Source organism: Lagenorhynchus albirostris, chromosome 8 (assembly GCF_949774975.1).
Source record: "Lagenorhynchus albirostris chromosome 8, mLagAlb1.1, whole genome shotgun sequence".
Taxonomy (NCBI): Eukaryota; Metazoa; Chordata; class Mammalia; order Artiodactyla; family Delphinidae; genus Lagenorhynchus; species Lagenorhynchus albirostris.
In genome coordinates this window covers 27,885,486-27,898,746 of record NC_083102.1, presented here as the reverse complement: position 1 = coordinate 27,898,746, position 13,261 = coordinate 27,885,486, and the positions used below count along the sequence as shown (strand labels likewise).

Sequence of the window (13,261 nt, the reverse complement as noted above, 5' to 3'; positions counted from 1 at the left end):
TTTCAAATGGAACTTAACTAATGGACCTCTTGTCTCTTTCCAACTACTAAGTACCTACTTTGTGTCATGGGCACAGTGCTGGGTGCTGGAGATACAACAGTGAACAAGTTCAGTAGAGACCCTGCCTGCAAGAGGCTGAAGCGGAGATGGACAGGATGAATACATAATGGCCCATTAATTAAATTAGTTATAACTGTGGGACTTCCCTGGTGGTGCAGTGGTTAAGAATCCGCCTGCCAATGCAGGGGATGTGTGTTCGAGCCCTGGTCCGGGAGGATCTCACATGCTGCGGAGCAACTAAGCCCGTGCGTCACAACTACTGAGCCTGCACTCTAGAGCCTGTGAGCCACAACTACTGAAGCCTGCACGCCTAGAGCCCGTGCTCCGCAACGAGAAGCCACCGCAATGAGAAGCCCGCGTACCACAATGAAGAGTAGCCCCCGCTCGCCACAACTAGAGAAAGCCTGAGCGCAGCAATGAAGACCCAACACAGACAAAAATAAATACATACATAAATTAATTACAACTGTGATAAGTGGCGTGCGCGCACACACACACAAAAGTAACAAAATCTTTAAAATCTCAGAGAAGAACGCTTTCCTAGCAATTTCTTGAGAATGGGATTTTATAACCTCTGCTCATTACTATGATTAACAACTTTCAAAGTTAAGAGCTGCTTACTTTTTACTTAATAACATTTATGCATTTTTACTCTCAGGTTATCTTCCAGGAGTGATAAAAGAAAGATGGTCCTCTTTTCTAGTTGTAAGAGTCCTTCAAATATTGGCAACAGCTTCCAAATAAGATTAGTGTTACGTGGTTAAAACCTAATGCATAACATTAATACAGCCTCAGGTGTTTTGCTTTGAATTCATATCAAAAAAACATTGCTGAACTTTTGTAGAGATAAATGGCCTATACTTTCCATACAAAGCATTAGCAACAGTTCCAATAAAATCAAAGTCTTTTCAGTATCTTAGTCAAAGTGATCTAACAGGAGCCCTGAAAAGGAAAGAGCTATTCATCCATATCAAAACACAACACCGCCACATTAGAAATAATGACACATGCATGTACAAACATTAATTACCTGTTTCCTTTTCTGCTGGGCCTAAAACACAAGAGAAGAGAATTTAGGAGAAAAACAAACTCTACACGTGTTGCTCACTCATGTAATGTAAAAGACCAATCAAGCAAAGAAAAGTAGCCCATTTCCTATTTCTAACTTAAAGTCGACTTTGGTCTTGGTCTGAGCCTGAGCATAAAACAAAGCACTTTATTTTTTAAGATACAAAAAAAGGGGGAGAAGGGAGAAAATGAAAAGGATAAAAGCTTTTCTTATCTAGTAAGTATGCATTTTATTATTTTTTTTGAAAAGAGACTGCTCAGCAGTCCTACCTGACTAGATGTCTAGGATCCTTTCTCTAGAATGTTCTCACACTGGACTCGAGATAAGAGAGGGGGTGACTCCAGAAAGGAAGAGGTGGGAGAGTTCCCTGCTCACTCTCCATTGGGTCCTCTTTTAGGCTTTTCTCTAACACAGACTTGTTTTTGTGTGTGATCCAGAAGAATAACTATTCCTTTCTGATCACCATTGTTAACGGGTTTATCTAGCTGATTAACGAGAGGAGCCCATGGCTGTGTACAAATAAAGTTCTTCATTTGTCCATATTAAAATGGATTCTACAACTAGAAAATAAATACAGAGATAAAACAAAAAGTATACTGCATATCTTTTCAGTATTGTTGGATAAGGTAATGGTCAAAAATAACTAAAATAGTTAAGACCAAAAGGATTCTCATAGTTTTTTTGGAGCGCATTCATAATATTTAGATAAAACGATATTGTGTTTACTCAGGTTGCCTACAATTTTTTCTCTTTGCCAGAGTTGAAAGGTTTTCATATGTCTATTTTTATATCAATTCTTTCAATCCATGTTCACAATACCCAATATTCCCAAAACATGAAAATTGTTTGAAGGAGTATTCAAAACGTGAAAACCAATCTGTTTATCTTCCACTTTCCCCAAATGACCTAATATTCACTGCTTCTGCTTTAAGACAACATGATATCATAATTAATGATGTTAAACTGGTATCTAAGGAGGTTGCATGTTGTTACTCTCGTGATATAATATTGGTTGCTATAGTGATGGGATGGCTTTTTTGTTAATCACTCAGGAGGCTGGCTATCACGTGCTTGTTAGAAAGCTTGATCAGATTTGGAGAGAAAAAAGGATATAACACAGCCAGTTATAATCATCTTTTTCATTGTCCCAATTTTGATGAATCTATCACAGTATCAACTCATTAATAAATTTATAATTCATTAAATACAATTTTATATTAAAAGTTACTAAATTTTTTCTAACAGATGATTTACTTTTTATTTTTAGAGATAAGTATTTAACACTATAAACTTTTTTCCTCCCTAAGTTAATGCTACATGTATTACACAAGCTAGTTTTATGATAATTAAAGAACCTGAGGTCATTTTTATTACTTTTAATTATATCAGTCAAAGGATTGTCAGATAAAAGCTGATTGTGTGACTTTGCCACAAATTTCAATCTATGTATTTCTAAGTTATCTTAAACCTTAAATGAATAAAATAATTATCCTTAATGAACAAAACCTGAAGAAAGAGAAAAAATGCACAGTCCTCTCAAGAGATCTAATCTTACAAATGCATCAATATATTGTAAGCAATTAAAAGTTGCAGGAAATTCTATCAGTTTATTTCAGCCCTCACGACAATCAACAAGTTTCCTCTTTCTCTGAGAGATGCTGCAGAACCAAAAATAAAATTAAATAATACTACACTGTTACTGATCAGGAAAGAATACACTGCCCATAGTTTAAATGTTAGACATACTTACTGTAATGTCAAAAAATACAACCCATGAAAACACGTTTTGGTTTCTTCAAAATTCAAAGTAAGAACAAAGGACAACTTAAGCATGAATCCTGGGTCTTTCATTCAAGCAGAGTCCCAGGAGGCATATTAAGGCAATGAATAGGAAAAAGCTCTTCAGTTCACCAGCTGAGATTTTAATGAGACATTTCCCTTTGCCATGGCACAGGTTTGTTCAAGAAAGGAAAGGACTTCTCACAGAAAATGCAGTTAATAGGCAATGTTGGCTCTCACTGGCATTTCGGCAATTGCTCACTGCACTGACCTTCTATCTTGGCATATTCTGTGAGTCTCGTGTAATTGATCAAGGCAGCTCTCTCAAGACATTTTCTGACCACTTTTTTCACCTCTTCCGCTGGTATGGGAGTGGCAATATCTTTCATTAAAACCTAGAGAGAGAGAGAGAGAGAGAGAGAGAGAGAGAGAGAGAGAGAGAGAGAGAGACAGCATAACATACTAAAAAACAAGTACACAAATTGCCCTAGACCTATTGGTAGGAAGGGGTCCTAGGTAACACTGGGGGAGGTGATGAGTCAGCACTCCACAACCGGGAAGTAATTTCTCCCAGTCTTGGCTCCGCCTGTCTAAGCATCATTTATGTACATCAAAACCTCCCTTGCCCAAGCCACCATTCAGTGTGACTGTCACTTTTCCTCCAGGGACCCACAACGCCACTAGAGCAGCTGTTTCAAAGGAGGATTACAGTCCTTAGGATACTTTGTAATAAAGTTTACCTTGCATATCCCTGATTTAAAAGCTTTAAATCTTTTGAGCCATATATATGAAAACATAAATTCCATTAAAATAAGCATCATTTATGGGCTTTATAAAAATCAAGACCACTACTCTCACTAATTATACTTTAGTTATTTTGATCTGCTGGGGATAGGGGGAACTTCTTTGTCTTAGTGAAATGAATGGAGTATCAAATGTTAAAACACAAGGAAAACTTTCTGAAATTAAAAAAAAACAAAAAACGGATTATTTTCTGTTGGGTTCCTAAATTGTGTTTTTGGATTTTTCACTTAAAAGTATTACTATTGGCAAATGGAAAATACAATTGTATCCAGAATTCAAAATATACTGTATTTAAGTACTTTTATAGTTACTCATTGATAATTTTCCTTAAAACTTTCCTAGTGATAAAACTGCTCACAGTAAGTTTTGATTATACAATTAGTCAAACGCTATTTTCCATATAATTGATGTGGCTTTCCGTGCTTTGCTTACATTCAAATTCTACAATATACAGGTATAGCAAAACTTTAACATAAAGAAGACAATACTTTTGTAAGTGTTCTGACTATCCTATTAGTCTTTTACTTTGAAAGAAATATTGAAAGAACATGAAGACATCCATTTCATGGTTTGTTACTTCATTCTATTTCGATCAGCCTCGGCACTACGGATTTTATAATCTCAAATTCATTCAATCATTCTAGCACTGGTGATCCTTGACAACATATTTTCATTTTGTCAGACAAGGTTTCCTTCTGAAAACAGCAAACTTTATCACTTAAAGATTTCCTCCCCTAACAAATTAAATTTTTCTTCATATTTTCACATTAAAAATCTTCAACACTGATGTATATTTGGTACTTTAATTAGAACTGCACATTAGACTTTTTATTGCCAGAAAAATCCTTGTGTTTAGAGTAAAAAAATATAAGCATTAACAGGCACTATCATTTTTAAGGTGATTATTACTAAAATTTAAGATTAATTTTACTATTAAGCTTTCCCATGGTGCCAAACTTTCAAATAATAGAAATAGCTGTTAAAATTAGAATGTCTGTATCTATTACAGAAGTGAGCCTAGGGTTGAAATCAGGTACTATTTCACAGTATCTAGGAGCTGGACACTTCATTTGAAGTGTGTGTGGGGAAACTAAATCCCCTTTCCTGGAGAAGCACAGATAAAGGGCTAGCAAGTGCAAAAAGGGAGACACACAATTTGTTTCATGTTTCCGCCCCAAGTTCTTCCAATATACCATTTGTATCAAGAATTCACATGTAGATTTTATTTTTCTAAGATTTCAGTAAGTACAGAGACATGAAAATGAAGAAATAGCCCTTACCATTTCTCTTTCAATTCAGCAAGAGACATGATTAGTTACTGTAACTGGAATAAAGGTCACTGTTCATCCTGCCACCTGTCAGTACAGGGCACGAGGCATCTCTTCTGTTACTAACTCTTCCCTGCCGGGGGGAGGATGGGAGCTCTGCCATGGAAACCAGCATATAGAGAGGCTGTACTAGGTACCCAAGATGGGATGCCGTTCCAAAAAGCAAAGCTGCCTTTAAGGATTTTTATCTCATTGATCATACCTTAATGGATAGGATGAAATGAAAACTCTGAAAAGCCTGAGTTACATGCAGCTTTTAATATTATAAAAATTCTAATAAAACAGATAATTATGACAATAATATTTCTATCACACCATTCACAGTAATCAAGGATAAGACAGGGATATATAGATAAAACCAATCTATAATCCAAAGATCTCACTTTAGTCATCAGTTCTAGCCCTCCTCTCCCAAATCCTTAAATCACTGAACAATGTATCCCCTTTTTGCTTTTCAGAGGTGCGAATAAATAATATATTATCTGCAATTCCTTGGGCAGAAAAATCAACAAGAGTCAAGTGCTTAAAGTCAACAAATCAGGACCAGAATAATCAAATCAAGAGATAGAGATGATCCCTAGATATTCTTTTTAATACAGATAAGGAATAAAACTTGTTCACATTACTTAAGCTGTTAGCTTCCAACTAGCACATGAATAGTTTTATAGACAGGTGAAAGGATACTTCCTTTTTTTTTTTTTACTGGGGTATAGTTTGGGGTAGAATTGCTTTACAATGTCGTACTAGTTTCTGCTGTACAACGAAGTGAAACAGCCATTTGTATACATATATCCCCTCCCTCTTGGATCTTCCTCCCCCCCCCCCTTTACACTTAATCTACCACAAAAACAGCAGTGGAGAAGAGACTTTCATTAATAAATGATTTCTAGCATGGGTATAACACCTTATTTGCTATTTACTTTTTGTATATTTCTATAATTTCATGACTTCTATAATCATCAATTTCTGTAATTCATGAATTCTTTCAAAGTAACACAAATTGAACTGAAATAAATTCTGAGATAAACTTAGAATGAAAGAAATTATATGTTTGTGAATATTAAATGTTAAACTCTTATAGGTATGAGGGATATGACAGACAGAAGTACAAATAAGTCAGGGGGATAATAAAAGACAACTGTAAAGTCTGAAAAACAGATAATTGTACTTATCTGAAATAAGGAGGGGAAAAAAAGAGGTGGGAAAAATGGATACTACCAAAAAGATGATAACTTTAACCCTAACTCAGCATAGGATGGCAGTGGTAGGCTTCAGAAAGGCTTTGGAGAGGAAAAGCAGGATATAGAAGAATTTGAATGTAGCAAGAAAAAGTGAGAAACTGATGAAATGCAACAGACCCAGGTGACACCACACTCATGAGGAATGGGACCATCTGCCTAGTTCAACACTGAAATACACAGCCATTGAGAATGCAAATAGTACTTAAAAAGTAATGTTCAAACATACCCTTTCAAGTAATGAAAGTGTAGCTTTCAGTGCACCTTCAGGTCGTCCAAAGGGAAAACAGTATCTTTAAAAAAAAAAAAAAGGAGGAACAAAAAAGTCAAACATTTAATATCCAAGACTGCTAAATAATTCCCTCTTCTATAACTTGGTGTTATTGGAGAACATTTGTAAAAAGTGGTTAAAAGGGCATTGACCCATGCAGGAAATTTTTAAATGCTGAAATTTACCTAGTCCCATGATTCAAATGTCTTAAACAGTAAAGGTATAAACTGTGATGAAAAAGGTTCTCAAGTTTCGATGATACATGTACAAAAATACAGTAATGAAAAAGGAATCTCTAGGGTCCTATAAGTAAAGAGAGACTTAAAATGCATTTCCTACTAATTTCTTGTTTAAGGTGTTGTTATTCAAGCTCTATGATAAAATGAAACGATTCCCCCTATTTCTTCCTATATTTATGTGCGATTTAAGATGGAAACACACACTGCATACATAACTTCTAGGAGAAGCAAGGTTCCGGCTCCCTCCTGTCCTTACATTTGCCTGTCTCTGCTGGTGTCTAGCTCTCCAACCTCCCCATCCCCTCACGTAACCCTTCTGCAGCTCTATTGCCCGCAGTCATTTAACCAAAGTATTTCTAGTCCCATGTATTCCTAGTACACACCAACAACTGGAGGGCAGGTATTCTGAAATCAGGGTCAGAGCTGGGAGGATGCGTAGGCCCCTCAAAAGTTAGCTGCCACATGGTGGTGACAGGTTTACTGCTCTTTACAAGAGGGTCCCTCTTCAGGTCACTTTCCACTTAGAGAGTACAGAATGTCAGGGCCACTTCATCCTGCGGGTGCGCCTCGCGTGTTCAACCAGGTTCAGCAAAGCCTCCCTGACCGCTGCCTCAGCCCCGAGATGAAGTGCTACACAGGCAGCTGGGCTGTCGCGGACTGACATTTTGCTCTTAGACATCTTCAAACTAATAACTTGAAAAGTTTACTTATTTCCATGTCTTTTGCCATTATCCAAGGACTAAGTAGACGTATTTTCTAAGACGTAATTACAAAGAAATTCTTTTTTTCCACACTGTAATTTGAAGAGGTTTCCCTCAAAAGCACATATAGTTTAAGCTCACGTTCTTTTACAGGACCAAATTTTAAAGAGAAACTTTACTGGACCTAATTTTAAAGAGAAAGAGAAAGATGGATTCCTCACAAAGCAGTAGCTGAATTTATATTCGGATTAGCTTTTAGTTTTGTGAAACTTCCATTCGCGTCAGATAAATGCAAATAACTGTCTTATAAATCTAGCCCCTCACGTTTTTCTTCAGAGCACTGTTTATCATTCCATTTACTGTTAAAACTTTTCTTCACTTAATCTTGCCTCTATGCATCCCCCCCTACTACCTCCCCCCGCCCATACATAAAAAAACATGACCAATTTATTTTGATAAGAGTTTTTCCTGCACACTGGTGCTTTTTAGAGCATTAGCAAATTAGTAAAGTAGCTTTAGTCATTTTGTATACCATAAACCTTAATCCACGTTTAAATAAAACACAAATTGGGTTCTTGTAGTCCCCTCCTCCTGCTTAAATCTTTTCAGTGTTTCTGCATAATCCACCCACTGTCTTTCCTATTGTTTATTTCCATTAACCTATGGGTGACACATTTTATGAATGGAATGTTACTGATCCCCAGATTACATTTAGCATTTCAGGGCTTTGAGGTCCCACTGGGTATGCTCTGAATTAGCATTAGCTGCCCATGATGTGTAAATAATTCAACACATTTACAGAGCATGAGTAATCCTGAATCAATAAAATACAGAAAATAACTACACAGAAGCTTAATTAATCTTCACAAAACAAGTTTTAAAAGAAGGGAATCATTTTATTCTGCCTTTCAGGATAAATATTTTGGGTTTTTACCACTTGGATAGCTCTGTAATAGCTAAGCAAAGTGAAAAACACTCAATTAACAAATAAAATTCAACCAAGTTTAATACCTAATCTGAATAAATCAAAGTCACGCTGATTTTCACTTTAGTCAATTAATTACACAGATAAGTGAGCCTGCATAGACCTGTCCAATGATTAAACTGGTTTTCTTTGAATTTTAAATTAAAATGTTAAATACAGTATCTGTTTTTATCAGTTATATATGCACATAGCCTGAAAGGGAACTTTTCCTAAGGGGATTTTTATGAAAAACGTAAATCCTTTATGTCAGTTCCACCCCCATTTCCCAAGTAATTTCTGGAGAAAAAAATGTTTTTAACTTTTAGCTGATTCTTTTGGTATTTAAATGTCATATCCCTAACCTACGTGATAATATTTCAAATTCTTGATTTTCCAGTTTTAGATATTATCCTACTAATTTTCCACTATGGAAGACGAGTTCTTAGCTTTTTTAAAAAAAATAGATTTAGAGGTGTAAGTGGCATACAATGAACTACACAGATTTAAAGTATACAATTTGATAAGTTTTGACATATGTATACACCTGTGAAACCATCACTACAATCAAGGCAATATACATATTCATGCCCCTCAAATGATTCCTCCCGACTCGTGGGGCCCAGGCAACTACTGATTTACTGTCATTTAGATTAGTTTGTGTTTTCCTATAATTTCATGTAAGAGGAATCATACAGTATTGAACTTTTTTGGGTCTGATTTCTCTCAGCATAGCTGTTTCGATATTCTTTCATGCTATTGCAATGTATCAACAATTCATTCCTTTTCATTTCTCAGAAGTATTCTAATACATTTTTTTTATCCATTCCTTGTTGACGGTCATCTGACTTGTCTTCATATTTGGGCTATTATGAATAATGCTGGTATAAATATTCATATTAAAGTCTTTGTGTGGATGTATGCTTCCATTTCTCTTGGGGAAATACCTAAGAGTGGAATAGTTGGGTCATACGTTAGGTGTTTAAATTTTTAAAAACTGCAAACTGGTTTACAAAATGAGTTGTACCATTTTATATTCCTATCAATCACTGTGGCTTTAGTTTATGTTTCCCTAAAGAGTAATGATGTTGAGCATCTTTTCATATGCCTTTTCACCATCATATATCTTTAGTGAAATATCTGTCAAAACAACTTTTTATTGGGCTGTTTTATTTCTTATTGTTTTAAGAGTTATTTATAGGGAGTTCCCTGGTGGCCTATTGGTTAGGATTCTGGGCTTTAACTGCTGCGGCCCAGGTTCAATCCCTGGTCGGGGACCTGAGATCCTGCAAGTTATGCAGTGTGGCCAAAAAATAAATAAATAAATTTATATATTCTAGATAGAAGTCTTTTGTGGGATATGTATTGTGAAAATATTTTCTCCCATTCTGAGGTTCCCTTATAATGTCTTTGGAAGATCAAAAGTTCTTAATGTTGATGAAGTTGGAAGTAATATTTTTCCATTTATGAATCACGATTTTGGTGTTTTATTTAAGCATCTGTGCTTAGTCCAAGGACACAGAGATTTTCTGTTTTCCATGTCTATCCATCTTGAGTTAAATTTTGGATCAAGTGTGAGGTACGGATCCAGGATTTTATTTTACATTTGGATATCCAATAGTTCCAGCACCATTTGTTGAATAAAGTATACTTTGCAAATTACCTGTACATTTGTTGAAAATTAATTGACCATATGTATGTGAGTCTATTACTGGACTCTCTATACTACACTACCTTGATTTTTCAGTAGATAGTCTTGCCTTGTTTTTGACTGTAGGTGGAAAACATTCAGTCTTTCCTACTTTTTTACTATTAAGTATGATGTTAGTTGTAGGTTTTCCATGATGCCCTTAACAGGTTAAACATATGACATGTGGTAATAATAATTATTTTGATACTACTGTTTACTAATTCTATCTTCCCTGTCATTTTCACTTTTGCTTGTTTTTTTTCTCTTCATTGGTCGTATTTTACTACTTCTTTGTATGCCTAGAAAATTTTGACTGGATGCTAGACATTGTTATTTTACCTTCTTGGAGGCTGAACACTTTTGTATTTCTTTAAATATTCTTGAATTTTGTTCTGGAATGCAGTTAAATTACTTGAAAATAGTTTGATTCATATGAATCTTGGTTTTAAGTCTCATTAGGAGAGACCATGACAGTGTTTATTCTAGGGCTATTTTTTTTCCACTACTGAGGCAAAACCTTCTGTATTCTACCTGATGCTCATGAATTAGGTTTCCACTCTAGATATTGAAAACTGGAATTACTCTTAGCCCTGTGTAAAGAAACCCCTGTAATCCTTTCACATAGTTCTTTGCCCAACTTTGAATAGTTTCCTCACATCCATGCACAGATCAATACTTAGTTGAAGACGCCAGGAGGACCCTCAGCAAATATTACTTGTAGCTCTCTTTGCTCTCTCCTTTAGAACTTGGAGTTGAAAACTCTGGCAGCCTTACCCTCCATGGACTCTCAGCTCTGTCTCCTCAAGTCAGGGTGTCCACGGGGATCCACCCAGATTCCTCCTCCCTGGACCATGATCTAGAAACACTGTGCTGTCAGTAAGCTGGGGCAATTAAAGGGCTTATCCATTGTTTTCCATTTCTCAGGAATTACTGTTATTGTCTTATGTTTAGTATCTTGAAAAGCATTTTTTTCCCCACATATTTTGTCTTTAAAAAATTGTTTCAGGGCTTCCCTGGTGGCGCAGTGGTTGAGAGTCCACCTGCCGAGCAGGGGACATGGGTTCGTGCCCCGGTCCGGGAAGATCCCACGTGCCGTGGAGCGGCTAGGCCCATAAGCCATGGCTGCTAAGCCAGCACGTCCGGAGCCTGTGCTCTGCAACGAGAGAGGCCACGACAGTGAGAGGCCCACATAACGCAAAAAAAAAAAAAAAAAAAAAAAAAATTGTTTCAGGTGGGAGGGTAAATATCATCCCATTACTCCATCTTGGACATAAGTTGCTTTTTTTTTAATAAGACCACTTTCCACCACCGTAGACATAATTTCTGTTCCTCCTTCCCTTAATGCAGTTACATCATTTTTGTGTGTTAGACCGAAATTCAGTATCTACATTAATTACATAAATGTCCTAGATAACTGAAATGTATCCAATATGATTACTTTCTAGTGTCACTATTTTGTTTATAATACTTTGCTATATTTGTTTTAATTTCTTCTTTTAATTATGTACTTAATCTAATAGAATTCCAAGCTCTAACACAATTAATATAATTCCAAACTCTATTCCAAGCGGGTGAAACTTCTCTCAATATGTTAAAATATCTCAGTGTTTTGTCAATTTGATCTACTTGAAGAATTTTCTGACCTGCTCTGGTTAGAACTATTTCCTCTCTAGGCTCAGTTGCCACTTTGGCGTCTCTATTAGCTACCACTACGAAGATTCCCTCCTCTCTCATGTTGATTTCCTGTCGCAGGGATCTTAACTCTCCCTCTTTGTTTTCTCCTTTGTCTTGGTAAATTGCATTCCCCAGAAAGGGAATATGGGAAGCACATCTTTTGATGTCCAGTATGCCTGAAAATATCATTATTCTACCATTACCCTTAATGGAGACGTTTACTAGTGTAGAATTCTAGGTTGGAAATAATCTTTCCTCAAAATTGTGAAGCCACTGATGCATTGTTTTCTGGATATCAGTACTGCTCCTCACATCAAAATGAAAGCTGCAGAAGAAGAGGATCTTTTTAAAAATTTTGTTCACTGCCCGACACACAGTAGGCACTCAGTAAGTTACTATAGAATAAATCAGTGTTGAGAAGCCATTCTGATTCTTGATTCTTTGTATTTCAGCATCCTCCCTTTTATCTCCAAGATTGTGAAAATTCACAAAAATGCACTCTAATGAGTATCTATTTTAATCCCTTGTGCTTGGTACTCAATGGGCTCTCTTAATCTGAACACTTATGTCTTTTAATTCTGGAAAATTGTTTTGAATAACTTTATTGATAATTTCCTATCTTCAACCTTAACTGTTTCTGGAATTCCTATTATTTATGATCATGAAACTCCTAAGCAGATCCTTCATTTTTCCTGTCTTTGTACAGTTGCCCCTTAGTATCTGTGGGGAATTGGTTCCAGGACCCCCATGGATCCTAAAATCCACCGATACTCAACTCCCTTATATAAAATGGGGTAGTACAGTTGGCCCTGTATATCTGCAGATTCAACCAATCCAAATCGATCTGGCCAGGGATGTGAAACCCAAGGATAAGAAAGGCCAACTGAACTCCTATTTTCCTATCCCTGCCACCCTCCACCCTGTACTTTCTGGAAGATTTCATTAACTTAATCTCTCAATAGTATGTAAGTATTTGTGTCATTCGCATCAATTTCTAAGAGTTCTAATTTTTTTTCCCTAAGATTTTTTCTTTTTCTTTTTTTAAGCAACATCTTGTTTTTGTTTTATGGATGCTCTATTTTCTCAAATCTCCAAGCATATTAATAATAGATTCCCACCACCCCCTCCACCATTTCCTTCTTCCCACATAATCTTTCTTTTTTCCCCAAGTTGCTTTTTTGTATAACTTGTTTGGGCTCTGTCTCCCACAGTAAATACTTTCCTCAAATATCTGATGCCTTACCTTGGCTGTCAGATCATTTTCAAAATTGCGTTATTAAAAAATTGAACGGAAGCTATATGCACCTAGGTGGGTACGTGCAGACTGTGGTCTTTGCTGAAGGGCAATAGAGCTGGGCTGTTTCGGTGGGAGTCTTTCTTTTCCACAGCTTTAGGTCTTTTCTCTTGGGCTAGTCAGAGTCCCGGGGGGAAGGTACTTACAATATGT

The 13,261-nt window shown here is 36.3% G+C and overlaps 1 protein-coding gene across 8 annotated transcripts in view; it reads right to left on the bottom strand.

Moving 5' to 3' along the window:
• Window positions 1-13,261, bottom strand: part of CADPS2 (calcium dependent secretion activator 2) — a 477,558-nt gene that overhangs the window by 119,278 nt on the left and 345,019 nt on the right. For 6 of the 8 annotated variants that reach the window (XR_009541940.1, XR_009541942.1, XR_009541941.1 and 3 more), the window contains exons 15-17: window positions 6,508-6,571; window positions 3,180-3,303; window positions 1,091-1,111 (exon numbers count right to left, since the gene is read on the bottom strand). Coding sequence is in view for 4 of the 8 variants with exons in the window: in XM_060156782.1 (XP_060012765.1) it covers window positions 1,091-1,111; window positions 3,180-3,303; window positions 6,508-6,571 (209 nt within the window). In the remaining 4 variants the exon portion in view is untranslated. The remainder of the gene's footprint in view (window positions 1-1,090; window positions 1,112-3,179; window positions 3,304-6,507; window positions 6,572-13,261) is intronic. The other 2 variants (XR_009541943.1, XM_060156784.1) reach the window with 1 other exon arrangement.